General features: G+C 42.7%; 1 protein-coding gene and 1 non-coding gene across 3 annotated transcripts; both read left to right on the forward strand.

Moving 5' to 3' along the window:
- The first annotated feature begins 51 nt into the window (after window positions 1–51).
- On the forward strand, window positions 52–19,435 carry MSH5 (mutS homolog 5). 2 transcript variants are annotated; one of them, XM_077161347.1, is made up of 25 exons: window positions 52–280; window positions 501–647; window positions 906–1,029; window positions 2,131–2,211; window positions 2,394–2,456; window positions 3,206–3,327; window positions 3,512–3,621; window positions 3,870–3,905; window positions 4,245–4,327; window positions 5,019–5,064; window positions 8,737–8,875; window positions 9,023–9,085; window positions 15,093–15,221; window positions 15,517–15,589; window positions 15,760–15,869; window positions 16,096–16,176; window positions 16,405–16,492; window positions 16,718–16,907; window positions 17,024–17,150; window positions 17,609–17,758; window positions 18,092–18,166; window positions 18,368–18,511; window positions 18,718–18,855; window positions 19,016–19,089; window positions 19,321–19,435. In XM_077161347.1, the coding sequence occupies exons 2-25, from the start codon at window positions 513–515 to the stop codon at window positions 19,430–19,432; spliced, it is 2,493 nt and encodes an 830-aa protein (XP_077017462.1). In that variant the 5' UTR covers window positions 52–280; window positions 501–512; the 3' UTR covers window positions 19,433–19,435. The 2 variants fall into 2 exon arrangements, with proteins under 2 accessions (XP_077017462.1, XP_077017463.1); XM_077161348.1 differs by lacking the exon at window positions 501–647.
- LOC143685461 (U2 spliceosomal RNA) lies at window positions 12,822–13,012 on the forward strand. Its single transcript, XR_013176685.1, has one exon. It is a non-coding gene; the product is annotated as a U2 spliceosomal RNA (small nuclear RNA).
- Window positions 19,436–19,713: the final 278 nt, after the last annotated feature.

Consider the following 19,713-nt stretch of genomic DNA (forward strand, 5'->3'; position numbering starts at 1 on the left):
GTGGGCGGGACGCTACGCGCGCGCGCACCCTCGCACCGGCGCGCCCCTCCCTCAGGCTCCGGGTGGTTGGTCAGTGGGGGCGGTCCGCCCACGTCGCGATCCAGGTGACGGAAAAGGCGGGAAAACGCCGCGAGTGGGCGGCGGCCGGCGTGGGGCAAATTGTCAAGAGCGTGAGGCCGCGCTCGTGGGAGCGCGGTTGGCATAGGCGGGGAGGATAAGACGCTTGGCCCTTCTCCCGTGGAAGTACAGCCTCCGCGTGACAGAAACCAGAGTAGGGCGAGTGAGTTTGCCACAATCCGTACTTTCTTGACATACCTGAGCAATCGTCCCACAAAGTGCCCCACCCCCTCAAAATGCCCCACACCTAACTCTCGCAGTCCTCCACCTGGACCTTCTCCCAGAAGCTCTCTGTAAATTTGCATTTCTGCGCGCCACCCTACCCCAGCTCCCTCGCCGGGCAAGTATCGCTTCTGAACCGCCTTAGTTTTCTGCATCCGCAGAGCCACCAGCCCATGGCCTCTTCGGGAGCGACCCCAGGCAGGACGCCGCAGGCACTGGGACCCGGGGCGGCCTCAGCTGGCTTCCTCTGCCCGACACCAGGACCGGGACCTGGGGAGGACGAGGACGATGAGGAGGAGCCGGCAGAGGTCTCTAGGGTCCAGCAGTGTCCGGGGATTCGGAGCTTGAATCTGGAGAGCAGAGAGTTGGTCAGAATGTTAGAATATAAACGGGTTGGGTAGAGCTGGGCGAGTCATCGTTTGCAGCTGAACACCGGTCTCACACTTTATGAGTGGGGCGTGTGTGATACCTAGCTCAGATCTGATAAAATGATTTTAAAATGCATGGTAGGATCCTGCAATTACAAGTAGTTCAAACCTGAGTTTCTTTTCTTCCTCGCGGAACAGATCCATGTGTGTGTGCTGTGGAATTCAGGATACTTGGGCATTGCTTACTATGACACTAGTGACTCCTCCATCCACTTCATGCCAGATGCCCCAGACCAGGAGAGCCTCAAGCTTCTGCAGAGAGGTGGGGACAGAACCAGGAATGCCTCTACTCTCCAGGATTGGAAATGTGTGGAACCCATAAGTCCTTGCCTGACTTCAATCTCTATAGCATTTTATTGTTGGTTTCCAGAGGCTCTGTCTCTGTTGTTCTTAGGAATTCATTTCATTATTCAACAGATAACTTGTTAGGCGTTTATGATGTATCAGGTCCTGGAGATGCAGTGCTGCTGAACAAATCTGTCATATCTGCCCTCCAGGGATTTATAGTCTATTGACAATGTTTTTTTGTGCGTGTTTTTAAATACAGTTTTATTGAGATACACTCACATACCATACAAACCATCTGAAGTATACAATCCCTGGCTCATACTATCATCATGTAGTTGTGCTTACATCCCCATAATCAATTTTGGAACATTTTCATTACTACAGAAAGGAAATAAAAATAAAAAATAAAACCCAAATCCTCCCATACCCCTTATCCCCCTTCCCACCCACCCATTGACCAATAGTATTGGTGTGGTACATTTGTTAGCTGTTAATGAAAGAATATTAAAATATCACTGCTGACCATAGTCCATAATTTGCAATAGGTACATTTCCCCCCATGTATCCATCTGTTATTTTTTAAATTTTTGTCCCCCCTCCAGGATAACTTCTTGACTCTGTTTGAAATCTCTCAGCCACTGACACTTTGTCTCATTTGTCTCTTCCCCCCTTTAGTCCAGAAGGTTTTCTCAGTCCCTTGATGCTGAGTCCTAGCTCATTCTAGGATTTCTGTCCCACGTTGCCAGGGAGGGTTTACATCCCTGGGAGTCATGTCCCACTTAGAGAGGGGGAGGGTGGTGAGTTTGCTTGCCATATTGGCAGAGAGAGAGATAGGCCTCCAGTGACAATCTTAAGAGCACACCTCTTCCGCTCCAAACACTCAGCCAGTCACTACTTTTTTCTTCTTTAAATCCTTTTTCTGTCTCCTATTTGTGCTCCTAAAGTGCAAAGAAATTCCTATTGTTGGAGGGAGGAAATAAGTTTTTGAGAGGGAAGGGAATTAGCATGGGGAGGTCTGGGTTCTCTTAAAGGATAAAAATTTGTTAACTCATTTGGTCTCCATTCTTTTTCTAAGTTCTGGATGAAATCAATCCCCGGTCCATTGTTACAAGTGCCAAACAGGATGAGAACATGACTCGATTTCTAGGGAAACTTGGTAAGGACTGAGTAAGGGAGAGAGGGAAAATAAGGAGAACTAAGGGGTGGAATATCCCAGGAGACAGGGGTCTTGGAGGAAGCTAGAACCAGGAGGCCAGAAGTGGGTGAGAGGAAAGGTAGAGCAGAAGCAGAAGAATTGAGATATACAGGTTGATGGCCCCTTCTTTGCCTCCCTTACAGCCTCCCAGGAGGACAGAGAGCCTAAGAGACCTGAAATCGTATTTTTGCCAAGTGTGGATTTTGGTATCATCCCACCCCAGTTTCCCAACCCCTTCTCCTAGCTCTATCTATATCATCCAAGATTTTCTCTCAGCTTTATCACCCTAACCTTTGTGCTCTCTCTGCCCTATGACCAGTATTCCCAAGAGCTCTTCTGTTCCTTTAATAATTTGCAGCTTATGGTGGCACCTCTATTTAGGTGTGTCTAGAGATTAGGGCCATTCCTGAGAAGAGGGAACAGTGACACTTTTGGACGGTTCTGATTGTTGAAAATGTCCCCTTTAGGCCAAAGCTATATAATATATGTATATAGGTACTGCCTCAATAACCCTGATAATCTGTAATGCACTTCTGTGACTTTCCCAGGCTTTCAAAAAGGACAGGTAGTGTTCTATGCTAGTTAGATGTTAGGGTATTAGTGCTGTTAGTTCCTCTGTTAATACAGTCTTTTAAACTAAAAATCCCTAGTTCAGAGAGATATCTTACTTTTCTGAGCCATTCATTCTTCTCAAGTTGTGCTCTCAGACAAATATCCTTATCATATATGTAGAATAAAAAGATAATTAGTCTAAGAGTCTGAAAAGTTGGCTCTTACCTCAGCTTTCCATTAACTGTGTGAGTTTGAGCAAGTCACATTTCTATTGTTTCTATTGCCTCATTTTTAAAATGGGGTGAAAAAAATTGGGCTAGAAGATTTCCAGTCCCCTCTAATTCTAAAGCTGTAGGATTTATTCTACGATCTTTTCTTGCTCCTGCCTTCTGTCCCCAAATAGGTCTGGAGATAAGCAAACAGCGCCTCCTCTCTGGGAACTATTCCTTCATCCCAGACTCCTTAACTGCCACTGAGAAAATCCTCTTCTTGTCCTCCATTATTCCCTTTGACTGTCTCCTCACGGTGAGATGGGGCCTAGGGGATAAGGGCTGGGAGGTGGTTGATTGGAGAAAGGCACAAGCAACCCCGTCCTAGGACTGAGTCCTGGAGGTACTGGCCCGACCCTGGAAAATACAGTTTTCCCTGGTGTTGTCCAGACTCCAGGACACTGGGACTTGCCCTAAATCCATTACTGATCCCTTCCCAGGTTCGAGCACTTGGAGGGCTGCTCAAGTTCCTGGGTCGAAGAAGAGTCGGGATTGAACTGGAAGACTATAACGTCAGCGTCCCCATCCTGGGCTTTAAGAAATTTGTGTTGTAGGTATTTACCCTAAGGGCAACCAAAGTAAAGGTGGGATTGGGAAACCTGAAGAGTAAGATGGGTGGGGGGAGGGAGGGAGCGGTGGCCCAATGGGTAAAGTGCTCTAGGACAGACAAGAGCACCTGAGGGGCTGTGGAACTCCAGGAAAGAGAAGTGGGGATGGTATTTGGGGTGGGGGCAGGCTTTGAAATGATCTCAGACCTCTCATACCCCAAGCACCTTCCCTTCTGTTTTCTTTCCTCAGGACACATCTGGTGAGCATGGATCAAGACACTTACAAGTAAGGAGGTGGAGGCAGATTGCAGTCCTGGGGGAAGGAGAAGGATTAAGTTTAATACTCAACTAATCCTAATGAGGCTCCAGTTTCCCTAATCCTGGGGCTAATAATCTCTCACCCTGAAGGAAAGGAAAGAGGGAGGTGAGAGAGAGCAAGCAAAAGCACAAGATGTCATCCTTCTTTTCTAAAGGGAGAAACTGAGGCACAAAAAAGTGAAGAACAAAATTTATATCAAGACTTGATCTCAGGAGGATATGTTATGCTGTTTTCTGTCCCAATTCCCATTCCCTTCAAAAATTCAAACTTTCAAGTACCCCAGAGTCCTCCATTTCTCTCCGACAGTGTTTTGCAGATATTTAAGAGCGAGTCACATCCCTCGGTGTACAAAGTAGCCACTGGACTGAAGGAGGGGCTCAGCCTCTTTGGTAGGTGGGCCCTGTCCTTCATCCCACACTACAATAGACTGCCAGAAAAATACCTACTTCCAAGGATGTGTCCTAACCCCTCCTTTTCCACTTCAGCCCCATTGCCAGATGTCTTCCTTTCCAATCCAGCTTTCTTATCCTCTTTGCACACTCTCTGAGCTTGAGCCTCTCCCCACACCCTGTATTGTAGTGTTGTTTGCATTCCTGCTGTTACTTTAACAATTCTGTGTTCATTTCTGGATTTGTATCAATGTTTCTACGAGTTGTGCCCTTGTCTAAGAACTTTGGGAAGGCTATATGTATGGAGAAAAGGTATAGAACTGCCTGCATTTGATTTGCATAGAATCTTTATCAGTTGTCTCTGACTTTAGGGTATATTGGGGTTATTGCCCCAAGTATTCACATGGTTTCACTATACATATTTCAGTGGGTTGTATCTAGGGTTTACATATGTGTTAGGTGTTGCGTGAGTCTAACTACACCAGATCTTTGTGTTTTTCTGGCTGAGTGTCCCTATGAATGCCCAGTCCCTCCCCCACCTCTATGTTCCATAATCACTGCTTAGGTTTGTCCTATATCTGGGGTATGCCTCTGGGTCAGCCTGCCCAAAACCTGCGCCCCAGATGCACACATTCCTTTCCCTCCCCTGCCTTGTAAAAAGCTTACTCTCTGTCCTTCCCACTCCTCCCAGGAATCCTCAATAGATGCCGCTGTAAATGGGGAGAGAAGCTGCTCAGGTGAGTGGGTCTCCTGCCTGAGTTCCATGTACACACTATCCAGTAATGCCTACCAACAGCAGTATCCAGACTTCCTCATACACCATCCCATCTAGTAGTAACAAAAACAATGGCCAGTTGCAATGATAAGGAAATAATGAGCAAACAATAAACTTCTGAGAATTTACAAATACGATGGCTGAAATAAATCAAAATGCAGGTGAGTAAAGTATTATGGAAGAAAATTTGTAACCCTTAAGATGAAAATGATATCTATCTGGAAAATAGAAGAAAACAGACACATAACAGAGAGGACTGAAATAGGAATGTCAATATCTGGAAACAGGAAATGGAGGGAAGAATATTACAAATAAATATTAACTTTATATTGGTAAAAATAATAACAAGGAACTGCCCTTTGCCAAGTGCTGGCTAAATGCATTTAACCTTTACAACAACCCCATAGGGCAATAGTATTCTCATTTTATGTTGTCAGCACAGATACACATATATCCATTGATACAGACTTGCCCGCCCACCAGTAGCAGAAACACATCCACAAAGCACCAGTGTACCCACCTCTGTAATTATGAAAAACACACTTAAAATATGAGGTATTCTCTAATGACTGTCAAATCTGTGTCTCTGACTGTGAGTTTCATAGTGGAATACTAATTGCACATTATCTTTACCTGCACTTTCTCCAGGCAGTTCAAAGTTAGAGCATCCAAAACTGACACCCACCAGACCTGTTCCCTGCGTTCCCTGTCTCAGTTAATGACATTACTGGTAGTACATCTTCTTGAACTATGGACCATGGATTGATGCCTGTCCTTCACTCCCACCTCCACCTTATTCAGTTATTCGCAAAAATCTGTTGATTGTATCCTGAAATGCTTCTGTCATCTGTCCCTTTCTTCCTTTTCCCACTGTGCTAATTCTGGCAATCATCTTTTCTAACCTATACTTTCGTATTTGCCTCCAAATTTGTTTCTGCCTTTAGTCTCTCTCTCTCTCTCTCACACACACACACACACACAGACTTTGTATTGTAATGTATACACAACTGTAAATTTCCTCTTTTAACCACTTTCAAGTATTGTTGAATTTCAAGAATTCAACAATAATAGTTTCACTCACAACTATGCTACCATCACCAATATCTATTTCCCAAACTTTTTCATTACCTCAAAAAGAAACTGTATCCGTAAATCAATTAACTCCCCATTCCCCTCACATTGCCCTTTAGCCCCTTGCCCCAGAAAGCTTGTATCTATTATCTGTCTATGAATTTATTCTAGGTATTTCATATAAGTGAGATCATGCAATATTTATCTTTTTGTGTGTGGCGTCTTTCACTCTAGTCTCTTCTTTTTCCAGTCCATCACTCATTCTGTCTGAACATGTCACTCCACTTTTTTAAAAATTTAAGTGGAAACAAAACAACAAAACCAGAAACCTCAGGAGGCTTCCCCATTATCTGCAGGATGAAGATTAGAATCCTTAGCAGCGTTTAAGGCCCCTACCATTCACTCTAAAATTTAACTTCCAGCTTCATCTCCACAGACCCTTCCTAAGCCCTTTGCTAGGTCTACCCTATATTCCAGTAGTTTAGGACCACTGGTCATTGTGGCAGCACACCATGCCTGTGTTTATGCTATTTGTTTTGGTAAATCTTTCCCCTTGCTTCCATCTGTCAAAATCTTACTTCCTCTTCAAGGTGCAATCTTACTCACCTTTTTGGTGAAGTTTTTACAGGCATTTGAAAGGAGACTGACATACACCTTCCTATGTGCTGATACAGGGCTTATGTTTTTTGTGTTGTACACTTATACCAGGGTAGAATTAGCAGTCTGTGAATCCACTGGTGCTCAGATCTGTGAAATCTGTGCAGTTACCATTCCTATCACCTCAGCGCCTGGCATGGCCTTGTACATATTAGCACTTGGCCAGTGAACACAGTACATGGACCCAAGCTACACTGGTCACATTATCTCTGAAAACCCAGAGCAGAAACTTTTGCTAGCCTACTGGGTATACAAACCTTTCTCCACCTCCCCTGCAATTATTTTTGTCTGTTTGTTTTTTTTTTTGGAGGGGGGGCATAGACTGGGAATCGAACCCAGGTCTCCCACTTGGCAGATGAGCACTCCACCACTCAACCACCCATGCATCCCACAGTTACCTTCTGAGGATTAATTTAGGATAATCTCTGAGGTCATCTCCCCCTAATTGGTGGGGTAATTTAATTACTCACAAGTTCTCCAGTACTCTAGGTATGGATCTCTCATTTCAAACAGGGATGGAAGGAAAGGAATTCTCAGTGGAGAAGACAGCTGAGTTAAAGTTGGGGAAGGACTGCAGATTTCCTGGATAGGATCCAGCAGGGCATTGAATCATAACCTGAATGATGAACTGAAGCTGCACAGGGCACCCAAAGGTGACTGGATATTATAGCGTGCTCTAATGAGCACTGTCGTAGTTTGAGACCCAACTGTGCTTCTTACTAGCGGTGTGTCATTGGACAAGTTGCTTATCCTCTCAGAGCTTCACTTTCTCAACTGTAAAATTAGGGAGTTTGGCCTGACTAGATGATAACTAAGGTCACTTCTGGCACTAGCATTACAGGAGTCAGAGACACCTAGGTGTTTTATAAGAGAGTCTTGCTCGGTGAAGCTCATACTCTCTGCACTCCAAAAGTGGGGATAGATATTCACAGACTGGTTTACACTGCCTCGTCTAGCCCTCTAGGGCCAAGAAGCAGAGGTGTCTGAACCTATCCTCGAATTCATCTGGTCCTCTTCCTCATTCTAGGCTGGGGCAACTGACCAGAGAGAATGTGTAAGATATACATCTTCAGGCCCCAGTGTGTCTACACATTAGCTTTTCTGTAAAATGGCCTGCCTCCTGGCTTGCTTTAGTGCAGAAAACAATCCCTGGTCTCACAAGTCCTGAGAGTCTAACACTCTTGATAGACACAGGGTGATAGGGACACCCAGAATTAGACAAACAGATGAGATTTATGTTCTTTATACTAATTTATTTCTGTTTGTTAGGAAAATGCTTCAGATAAGCAAAAAGGTATAAATAATATTCATGTTACAGACCTCTTTGTATCTGTATGTCCACCTGCCTTTTTAAGAATAACAGTACTGTCAAAGCCTCTTAGGTGTCCCTCCCCAATCCTTCTTTCTTCCCTGCAGAGATGACCTTTATAATGAATTGAGAGAGCTTATCTTTGCACATAGGATGGTTATACACTTTCTCAAGGAGAACATGAAAAGACGAATTACACCCAGGAATACTTCCACAGCTAAATCCATGCAAACTTACACTGATTTAGCCACAGTGGGAACCAGAGTGTTGGCACCCAAATACTTCAACACATTGCTCTCCACCTAAAATATTGACAGGCTCCATCACATATCCACATGGAATGACACATGGTCCTACCCATCGAAACTGGAATGTACAGACGCAGTCGTGCTTACATCCAGGGATTTTCACTTGATACCTGTAAACACGCCCCTATGGATAAGGACCCCACACTTGCCTGTACTTTCCTACGGCACATTACTAACATATATTGCCACAATTAGCAGTGTGTGTTACCTCCAAACACATTTTGGCAATTTGAGATCAAGACAACAATGAGAATAGATGTAAATTACACCTCCCAACCCCCTCTTACAGGCTCTGGTTCACGCGTCCAACTCAGGACCTGAGGGAGCTAAATTCCCGTCTGGATGTCATCCAGTTTTTCCTGCTACCTCAAAATCTGGACATGGCTCAGATGCTGCATCGGCTGCTCAGTCATATCAAGAATGTCCCTGTGAGCAGGAGGCCTGTGTGCCCAGGGAGGGGGTGGGGGGCAGAGGGTAGGGAAGGAGGTCAAGGGCTAGTATTGGATGTTGAGCTTCTTGAGGGGATTTAGGGTAAGGGAGGGAAAAAACAATGGCTGGTCCTCATCTGACTGTAGCTGATTATGAAGCGCATGAAGTTGTCCCACACCAAGGTCAGCGACTGGCAGGTTCTCTACAAGGTAAGGCCTTCCTTCTTGTAATCAGGAGCTCAAGTTAAGCCCTTCAGCCTCTGTTTTACACCCTGTGTACTCTGGGCACCCTGTCCAACTTTATCTCACCTCTTTTTTCATTAAGCTTTGTATTACGGAAAATTTAAGAAAAAAAACATTAAAGAGAACCATATAATGAAACTCCATGTACCCACCCTCCATTCATCTTCAACACTTATCAACTCACGTCAATCTTGTTTCATCTATATCTTTACCCATTTTCCCCTTCTTGGATTATTTTGGAGGAAATCCCACCACATATCATTTCACCCATAAATATTTCAGGGTTATTTCTAAAAGAAAACTATTTTTTAAAAAGAATCACAATATCATTATTTTACCTTAAAAATGACAGAATAATATCGTCAAATATCTGATGTTTAAATTTACAATCATCTCTTAAATGCCATGAATTTTCCTTATTACTGTGTGTCTGAATTAGTATCCAAATAAGGTCAACATGGTAATGGGATGATGTCTCTTCAGTCCCATTTAATCTGTGGGTTCCTACTCCATCTCTCTTCTCCACCCCTCCTTACACAAGTTATTTGCTGAAGAAGCTGGAGTATTTGTCCTATAGTGTTTCCTTCAGTCTGGATTTTGCCGATTACATTCCCTAGGTGTTTTAACATGTTTCTATCACTTCTATATTTTTTGTAAATTAATTATTAGATACAGAAGATTGATCAGATTCAGGTTTGATTTTTTTTTTTCAAGACTGTTTTGTAAGTAGAGGAACATAATGTCTAATTGTCTCTTTTTGTGATATTAACAGCCATTGATGTTTACTATCTAAATCCATTAATTCTTTGGGGATTGAAAAATGGTGTTATTCAAATTCTGTCATTCCTTCTTCATTTATTAACCAAAACAATTCTGTAAAGAAAAACTTCCTCTCATGTATTATACGGTAACCCAGTGACACAGTTCATATAGAAATACTGAAAATTGCTAGATTATTTTTTTCTGCCTTTATTTACCACTTATCAAAACAGCAGATTAGTTCCCCAACATCCTCCAAGGCAGCCAGCAAGTTTGTTGTTTTAGTATCATCACAACCTCATGGATTAAACGTGTTCCAATCTACTTCAGTTAAATCTTTATATGTTAAAGATATGTTCAAATCTTTGACCAATGGGAACTTCTTCATGTTGGCTTCTGAGTCCTTTAAACATGACTCCGATAGACTTTGATAGCTTCCCTGCTCTCTGGTTTGAAAAGGTGTACCAAATAATTATTTACACCTCCTGGTTTCTGACCCAGAATCAGCCAAATACTCCAAGAATCCCTGGTTCCTTTTAGTGGAAAATGGTAATTTAGTACCACAGTCTGGGTGCTAGAAGATGCTCAGTGCCTTCTGCTTAATGCTTTTAGTTTTTTTTTTTCCATGAACAGATATAGAGCATTTTAAAAAATTAAATTTTAACCAGTTTAAAATCAGAACCTCAGGATTCTTTCCTCTTTTGTTTTTCTTTACTTATTCTTGTCAATATTTTCTTTCTTCCACACTGGAAATTCTGGTTCTCAGAATGACACTAGGTATGGACAGATGAGTAAGAGAGAAAAAAGACAATAAATAAATAATAGGGGGGAGGGGAGTTATGGGATGTTTGGGTGTATGTCTTTTTTTTTTAATTGTGAAAAATAAAACATATAAAAAAAAGCCATAAATTTCCAAGTACCTTTTAACCAGTAGTTATACAACAGATTTTAAAGTTTGGTATGGGTTACAGTTCCATCGGATTTTTCATTTTTTCTTCTAGCTGCTCCAAGGCACTGGAGACCAAAGGAAATATAAATATAATGGCTCAGCAGTCATATTCATTTTTTTTAAATCCTTTCTTCGCTATTACATTCTTCCTGTTTTTTCTTTTTTGTGAAAAATAACATATATACAAAAAAGCAATAAATTTCAAACTACATTGCAACAATTAGTTATAGAATAGATTTCAGAGTTTGATATGGGTTACAGTTCCACAATTTTAGGTTTTTATTTCTAGCTGCTCTAAGGTACTGGAAATATCAATATCTGATTCACCACTCATATTCATTTATTAAACCCATTCTTCTCTGTATACCTCCACCATCACTTTTGAGCTTTCTTTCACTCTTTAGGGGTATTTGGGCTATGGCCAATCTAACTTTTTCATGTTGGAAGGGCTGTCAATAATAAGGGGTAAGGGGATGGAACTATATGATGTTCTGGAAAGTCTGGTGTCCCTCTGCATTTTAGGACTCATGTGGTCCAGGGACCCATCTGGAGATTGTAGGTTTCTGGAAAGTTACCGTAGTGCATGGAACCTTTGTAGAATCTTATATAATGGCCTAGGTGATCCTTAGGATTAGTAGGAATGGTTTTGGTCAGGGTTTGGAAAGTTACAATAGTAGCAATGTCTAATGGGTAATGGGTGTACTTTTTAATTTTTATCTTTACTTTTCTTATTTGCATTGTTTTTAGAGTAATGAAAATGTTCAAAAAATTGTGATGATGAATGCACAGCTATATGATGATACTGTGAACGACTATACACTTTGGATGATTCTATCTCAATAAAAAATCATTGGAAAAAAATAACACTAGCGATGACAAAATTAGAATATCACTCATTTGCTTTTTCTCACAATATATCCACAATAATTTCAGAATAGCAATATCAGCACTTCTACCAGCTAAATAATTGTTGAAAACCATTTAACTTTTTTTGGGGGGAGGGAGGCACATTTTTGTGTGTGTTCCTACTAAGGATATACAGCCAAATTATTGTGTTGTAATCACTTGGAATTGTTCTTCTCTGTGTGGTTATGTCAGTATCTGGATATACATTTACGTTCATTTGCTTCATTCCGTTTTTTATTTTTAGAGCTTGCTTTTTTTTTTTACTTAAAAAAATTTTTTTTTAATTTATGATACATAACCACATACAAACACAAATATTCTTACCATATGATCATCCTGTTCTTGTTATATAATCAATAACTCACAATATCATCACATAGTTGTATATTCATCATCATGATCATTTCTTAGAACATTTGCATCGATTTAGAAAAAGAAATAAAAAGACAACAGAAAAAAATTCATACATGCCATACCCTTACTCCTCCCTTGCATTGACCACTAGCACTTTAATCTACTAAATTTATTTTAACATTTGTTGCCCCATTATTTATTTATTTTTAATCCATATGTTTTACTTGTTTGTCGATAAGGTAGATAAAAGGAGCATCAGACACAAGGTTTTCACAATTACACAGTCACATTGCAAAAGCTATATCATTATACAATCATCTTCAAGAAACATGGCTACTGGAGCACAGCTCTACATTTTCAGGTAGTTCCCTCCAGCCTCTCCATTACACCTTAACTAAAAAGGTGATATCTATTTAATACATAAGAATAACCTCCAGGATAACCTCTGGACTCTGTTTGGAATCTCTCAGCCATTGACACTTTATTAGAGCTTGCTTTTTTAAAATTAAATTTTAGTTTATAATTATGTAAAATATTTACACAGTTAAATCTCTTAAACAAGATATAGTCAACTAATTCTAGCTTTTATCCCTGTCCCCTCTACCCTATGCCCTCTCTTCACCTTTTCTGGTTTTTGTTTGTTTGTTTGCTTATTTATTTATTTGTTTACCTTTTCTGTTCTAAAATTTTAAGATTTATCCTTCTATTTTTTTGAACTTAAAAAAAATTTAATACATCGCTTCTCGGCCTTTTGGCTAAGATCAAGTGTAGTATCTGTTCTTATCAGTTTAATATCTGATACGTCCTCTATCCGAGGACAATATATTAAATGGATTTTTGGAGTTAGGAGATGGAATAGGAGCTTGCGCCGTCCACTCCATGCATCGACCTGCTATTGCAGTACTTCCAGGAACAGTGCACCCCTCTTGGGGGAACAATAAATGTATATAAAAAAAAAATTTAAGACTTAAAGAAAAGTTGCAAAAATAGTACAAAGTTATCACATACTTTTAATCCAGCTTCCTTTAATGTTAGCATCTTATGCAACCATAGTACAATTATCCCATAGATAATTTATTTCATGGGTTATAATTCAATGATATGATTGTTTAATTTTGCTCAAAGTTTTCTAGCTTTGGTCATTAGGAGCCCTTTTACATTTTAAAAATTAATTATTTTCTAAAATAATTTTTAAAATAATTTAATTGTAATATCTACAACTAAAAATTTCTTTTTTAACCACGTTCAAGGGTACAATTCAGTAATCTTAATTATACTCACAATTTTGTGCTATCTTCATCATATCCATTACCCCAGTTTTTTCAAACAGAAACTCTGCACCTCCTAAGCAATAATTTCCTCACCCTCATCCCCTACCCCCTGCCCCTGGTAACTACTACCCGTCTCTATGAAATTTGCTTCTTCTGGGTATTTCATATAATAAGGTTAGTTTTGATGTGCCCTTTCAACTCGCCTCCCCCCAATTCTTTTTTGAGCACTTCCTAATTTTCTAGCACTACAAGGTATTCCAGGATCGTCTTGTTTATTCCTTGTCCCAGTTCTGGAATCAAACAGTTCTCCAAGGAGCCTTGGTTACGTTTATTGGAGAATGATATGAGAAACTAAGATCTGGAAGCTAGGTGTACTGTCTGTCAAATTTCAGGTGTGGAGTGTCTGTCACTTCTTCTATGCTCTCACAGCAGACAAAGCTAGGAAACATACGTCTGTATAAAAGCCCACGCATGCCTGTCTGTATTCCTGTATCTATCTACCAGTGTATTAAAGAACCCATGAGTTTATACTGATACCTCTGATTTCAAATTTCTATAAAAACACATAACACCTTATTTTGAAATCTTCTGAGTGTATTTCGGTCTCCCTCACTAGACCATGAGCTCCTCTTGGACAGGGGCTATATCTTATTTGTCATTGTAAGCTTTTACCACAGTGCCAGGCACAGAATGTAACAGATGCCATTTCCTCTCTCACTGTCTTTCTTCTTTTTCTTTTCATTCAGTGTACTTATATTATTGTGCTACAATCAGGTAATATTGTGCTATCAATTTCTGAGTTTTTACAATCAGTCCTGTTGCACAACCTGTATTCTTTCAGCACCAATTGCCCAGTCTCTACCCTTTATCTATCTCCTGATAACCTGTGTTCTTAACTTCAATTCTCAAAGTTCACTCATTAATGTTAGTTCATATTAGTGAGACTATACAGTATTTGTCCTTTTATTTCTAGTTAATTTCATTCAGCATAATGTCCTCAAACTTCATCCATATTGTTATGTGTTTTATGACTTTATTCTCTCTTACAGTTGCATAATATTCCATTGTATGTATATACCACAGCTTGTTAAGCCACTCATCTATTGATGGACATTTCATTTTGCTTTTGAGATCTTCTCTCTGTCTTTGTTGTTGTTGCGTCTTTCCCTATTGGTCTTTATTCTGAGTTAGTCACTAACTCCTTTATATTTTATTTTATCTTTTTAATAAATGCTGAGCCTGTTACTATTTTATGTATTAAATATACAGTAAATATATAAATATTTAATGTATGCATTTATTTGTATTCTCAGTCTATATAGCATTTTACTTATTTATTTATTTATTTTTTAATTTTTATTCATAAAACAACATACAAGCACATACATTCTTAACATACAAACATTCCACACATGGTGTACAATCAGTGGCTCACAATGTCATCACATAGTTGTATATTCATCACCATGGTCATTTTTTAGAACATTTGCATCACTCCAGAAAAAGAAAGAAAAAGAAAAAGAAGAAAATTCACACATACCGTACCCCTCACCCCCCCTCCTTGACCACTAGTATTGCCATCTACCCAATGTATATATTTTTAACATTTGTTCCCCCTATTATGTATTTATTTTTAATCCATAGGTTTTACTCATCTGCCTGACTCCTTTATTAAGCTCAGTGGGTGTGGGCTGCCTTCCTGTGGGCTGCCTTCCTCTGTCCGTTTCTCCCGCAGACTGTATACAGTGCCCTGGGCCTGAGGGATGCCTGCCGCTCCCTGCCCCAGTCCATCCAGCTCTTTAAGGACATTGCCCAAGAGTTCTCTGATGACCTGCTCCATATTGCCAGCCTCATTGGGAAAGTGGTGAGTGGAAGGAAAGAGACAGAGCACCTGGGGAGGGAAGGGAGAGAGTTGGGGTTGGAGAGTAGGGTAGGACTGGTGTCTGGAGAATGTGGTGTGAGAGATGGGGGGGTGATGGGTGGGATTTTGAGGTCAGTTGGATGACTAAAGAATGGGGTGGTGAGAAGAGGTAACAGAACAGTAGGGGCTGGAGGGTCAGGGTTTAAGCAGAGACTGTGCAGAGAGACAAGGAGAGCTGAGGAGCAGGACTGAGAGATGGTCCTGTGATGATAAAAAACTGGACGTGTTATCTCCTCAGGTGGACTTTGAGGGCAGTCTTGCTGAAAATCGCTTCACTGTCCTCCCCAACATAGATCCTGAAATCGATGAGAGTAAGTGTTGGGTGCACACATGGTCCAGTGAGCCCTGAAACATGAGCCTGCCCAGTGATGGGGCACCATCCTCAGCAGGTGTTCACCATAATTGAGGATTATCATAGCAACCAGGGCAGGAAGAGGCTTGTCAGCCTTATTTTGTATCCATGTGTTTTCCATCCTCCTAGAAAAACGAAGGCTGATGGGACTTCCCAGTTTCCTCACTGAGGTCGCTCGGAAGGAGCTAGAGACTCTGGACTCCCGTATTCCTTCATGCAGTGTCATCTATATTCCTCTGGTGAGGGTAGGAGGGTGGCTGTGACCTCTAGGGGTCTTTTAGGGGAGACATTAGGTTTATGAGGGGCACACTAGTAGATAAAACAACTTCTGAGGAGTCTGAGGAAGAACTTGAACACCTTTTGATGGCTTTAGCCCCCTGAGGAAGGCACAGGGACTACAGAGTTCTCTGGTCCTACTCTAGGAAAAGGTCACTTTTCACTTTATCTCTTCTTTACTCTCCCCAGATTGGCTTCCTTCTTTCAATTCCCCGCCTGCCTTCCATGGTAGAGGCCAGTGACTTTGAGATTGAAGGACTGGACTTTATGGTGAGACCCTCAACCTCTGTAGGGGAGTGGTAGGGAAAATGAATCAGGAGTTGAGGGAAGGCCTTCTCCTATCAGCACTGCCCAATATGGGATCTCTCCTCTGCAGTTTTAATCAGCTTTGATACAAAGGAGAGAGAACTCAGGGTGGGTGGCTGGAGGTAGGGTTAAAAAGGAGAGGAGAGGAGGACCAAGGGAGCAAAGCCTACAACTTTGAACCCTTGGACCCAGTTTCTCTCAGAGGAGAAGCTACACTATCGTAGTGCTCGGACCAAGGAGCTGGATGCATTTCTGGGGGACCTGCACTGTGAAATCCGGGGTGAGAAGAAGAGGAGGTTGGGGGTGGGGATGGGGAGCCTGGAGATTGGCTCCTGTCTTCCTGCTTTGTGTTTCTACTCTCGACTCTGCATCTTCTCCTCTGAGTGTCTCTCGGTGTCTCAGACTGTATCTGCAAGTCTGTAACCAGGTCTTTCTCTGGGCCTCTTTGTCTTTCCTTCTTTTTTCACTGGCCTTGACCCCAGCTCCTCACTCACCCCACCCCCAGACCAGGAGACCCTGTTGATGTACCAGCTGCAGTGCCAGGTGCTGGCACGGGCAGCTGTCTTGACCCGGGTGTTGGACCTTGCCTCCCGTCTGGACGTCCTGCTTGCCCTTGCCAGTGCTGCCCGGGACTATGGCTACTCAAGGCCCCGTTACTCCCCCCTACTCCTTGGGGTACGAATCCAGAATGGAAGGTGAGAACAGGGAGTAGAAACATAGGCATGAGAAACCTGAAGCCTTCCTCTCCTGTGGGATCCATGGGCTTCTGGATCCATGGGCCATGTGTAAGGAGCCTCTCCACCCATTGCAGACATCCACTGATGGAACTCTGTGCCCGAACCTTTGTGCCCAACTCCACAGAATGTGGTGGGGACAAAGGAAGGGTCAAAGTCATCACTGGACCCAACTCCTCAGGGAAGAGCATATACCTCAAACAGGTGAGAAGAATCTATATAACTTGGGCCTCTGGCATCTGCCAGCCATCCCAGGTTCTTCTCCCCTTCTGTTTTTTCCCCACTTGCCATGAACAGACCATAATCCACACCTCTCCTGCCTCTTGCTCCTTCATACTCTCATCTGCTACTTTGGAGGACAGCCATGAACTAACAGATCTTTCAGTAGCCTGAATTTCCTTCACCACCTCTAAATAGGTACATGCCATCCCCAAGTATGTCTCTGCCCACCCTCCTGTCCCTTTTTACTGATTTCTAAAGTGAACAAAAGGGGTGATGGCCAGGATGGGGGCGGGGGGGGGGGTCAGCACATTCTATTACCGTTTTCCTCTATTAAATTCTATACATCTCTCCTTGATCAAACATTCACATTCTTGATTGAGGCTCACCTTCCTCTCAGCCCACCCCACCAGGTCTTAGGCTCTGTCTCCTCCTCTATTCAGGTAGGTTTGATCACATTCATGGCCCTGGTGGGCAGCTTTGTGCCAGCAGAAGAGGCTGAAATTGGAGCAGTAGATGCCATCTTCACCCGAATTCATAGCTGCGAATCCATTTCCCTTGGCCTCTCCACCTTTATGATCGACCTCAACCAGGTCAAAGGAAGCAAAGAGTGATGGGATTGAGGGAAAGGGTAGTGGGAAAGGAGCCCTACTAGGTCTACCCAGAAAAGGATAAACACCCCCCACCTGTATGCCTTCTATAACTAGGGGTGGGGAGCATCCAGATCAGAGACTGGAGGAATCAATACTGTAAACTTTTATTTGTACAAGGCACCGTTGTCAATAGAAGGATGAACAAACCTTTGCCTTGCTGTGAAAGAACTTGCAGTCTAGTAGGGTAGACACAGCTTTATTCTCAGGCAGACTGTGCATTAAAGGCCACGAATACTAAAGAAACTCTCTCCTTGTCTACCTCTTGACCAGCAGGTGGCGAAAGCAGTGAACAACGCCACTGAGCGGTCTCTCGTCCTTATTGATGAATTTGGAAAGGGAACCAACACGGTGAGGGGAGAAACTGATCAGAAACTAAGGAGGGGGAAATGGAGGAGGATAAGAGAGCATGAAGGTGAGGCCAGGCCTCAGGAAAAGAACAGAGATGTGTGGACAGAAAAACAGATTGGGAGATGGGGAAAGGCCAGGCAGGTGGAGAAGGGGCATGTGGGGCGGCCTGTGCAACCATACCCTCCTCCCTGCTCTGCACAGGTGGATGGGCTGGCACTTCTGGCCGCTGTGCTCCGACACTGGCTGGCACTTGGAGCCACATGCCCCCAGATCTTTGTGGCCACCAACTTTCTGAGCCTTGTTCAGCTACAGCTGCTGCCACAAGGGCCTCCTGTGCAATATTTGGTGAGGAAACCAGTCCAGCCTCCTGGGTGCCCCTAGACTGGGTGTTTCCTAGAGGTGGGGGCTGATTTCTCCTTCAGAACAGGGGCCCCTGAGTACAGGGCCCAAATTTGTTCCCTTTTCTCTCTCCCCACAGGGACTAGCCAAGGATTTCAGGGCAGGAAGCAGGATGATTTATGACACACTGTCTCCTTTTTTTCTTGTTTAAGTCCATGGAGACCTGTGAGGATGGGAACGAGCTTGTCTTCTTCTATCAGGTTTGCGAAGGTGTTGCCAATGCCAGCCATGCCTCCCACACAGCTGCCCAGGCCGGACTTCCTGAAAAACTCATTGCTCGTGGCAAGGAGGTGATAAGATCCAAACGTCCAATCATATCCACTTCAGAGCCCCTTTCCATTGTCATGCTCCTTTCAGGGGCCTAGATTTCTGGGCTTACAATATTTTTGGCCCTTATTTCCTTTTCTCTTATCCACTTTCCCTGTTCATCTTTCTTCTTGTGGTTCCTAGGTCTCAGGCTTGATCCACAGTGGGAAACCCATCAAGCCTGTCAAGGAGTTGCTAAAGGATAATCAAATGGAAAAGTGAGTGTGTGTGGCCCCTGTGTCCTGTGTCTCACTAATATCTTCTATAGCTCTTCTCCCATTCTCATGGACTCAGATGATCTTTTACCAACACTTCCCCTTCAAAGACTCATTATTTCTGAAACCTTAAATTGTTAACTCCTTGGCTTCCTGTGCTGTAGCCTCTCCCCTCTGCCCATGAACTCAGGTATCCACTATTCCATAAATCTCACTGTTCTCTCTCCCCTTTAGTTGCCAGAAATTAGTAGAAAAGTTTCTGAAATTGGATCTGGAAGATCCCAGCCTGGACTTGGACATTTTCATGCATCAGGAAGTGTTGCCTGCAGCCGCATCCATCCTCTGAGAGCCCTTCCTCTGCCCTCTTCCAAGACTAACCCAACTTCCCAAGATCCCAGTAGGCTGCATGCCCTCTTTGTTTCTTTATCTCTTCAACACTCAGAGTTCTCAGTCTCCCTGGATATTTTGTTCCACATTAAGAATAAAGTCTTTTGAGGAAGCATATTGTTTCGTTAGACCAGCCACAACTAAATAAGAATAAGAAGTAGCTGAAACACGGAGCAGGAGGGACCTGCCCTGCCTCATTCACAGTGTAGTGATACTGCTATAGGGAGAACCTCTGATCTA

Source organism: Tamandua tetradactyla, chromosome 5 (assembly GCF_023851605.1).
Source record: "Tamandua tetradactyla isolate mTamTet1 chromosome 5, mTamTet1.pri, whole genome shotgun sequence".
Classification (NCBI taxonomy): domain Eukaryota; kingdom Metazoa; phylum Chordata; class Mammalia; order Pilosa; family Myrmecophagidae; genus Tamandua; species Tamandua tetradactyla.

Bases quoted from the DNA above. Each gene is read 5' to 3' on its own strand.
- MSH5 (XM_077161347.1), top strand. From the start codon at position 513: ATGGCCTCTTCGGGAGCGACCCCAGGCAGGACGCCGCAGGCACTGGGA. The intron at 2,212-2,393 runs GTAAGGACTGAG...CCTCCCTTACAG, and splicing joins TCGATTTCTAGGGAAACTTG to CCTCCCAGGAGGACAGAGAG. The intron at 16,493-16,717 runs GTGAGAAGAAGA...CCCCACCCCCAG, and splicing joins CCTGCACTGTGAAATCCGGG to ACCAGGAGACCCTGTTGATG.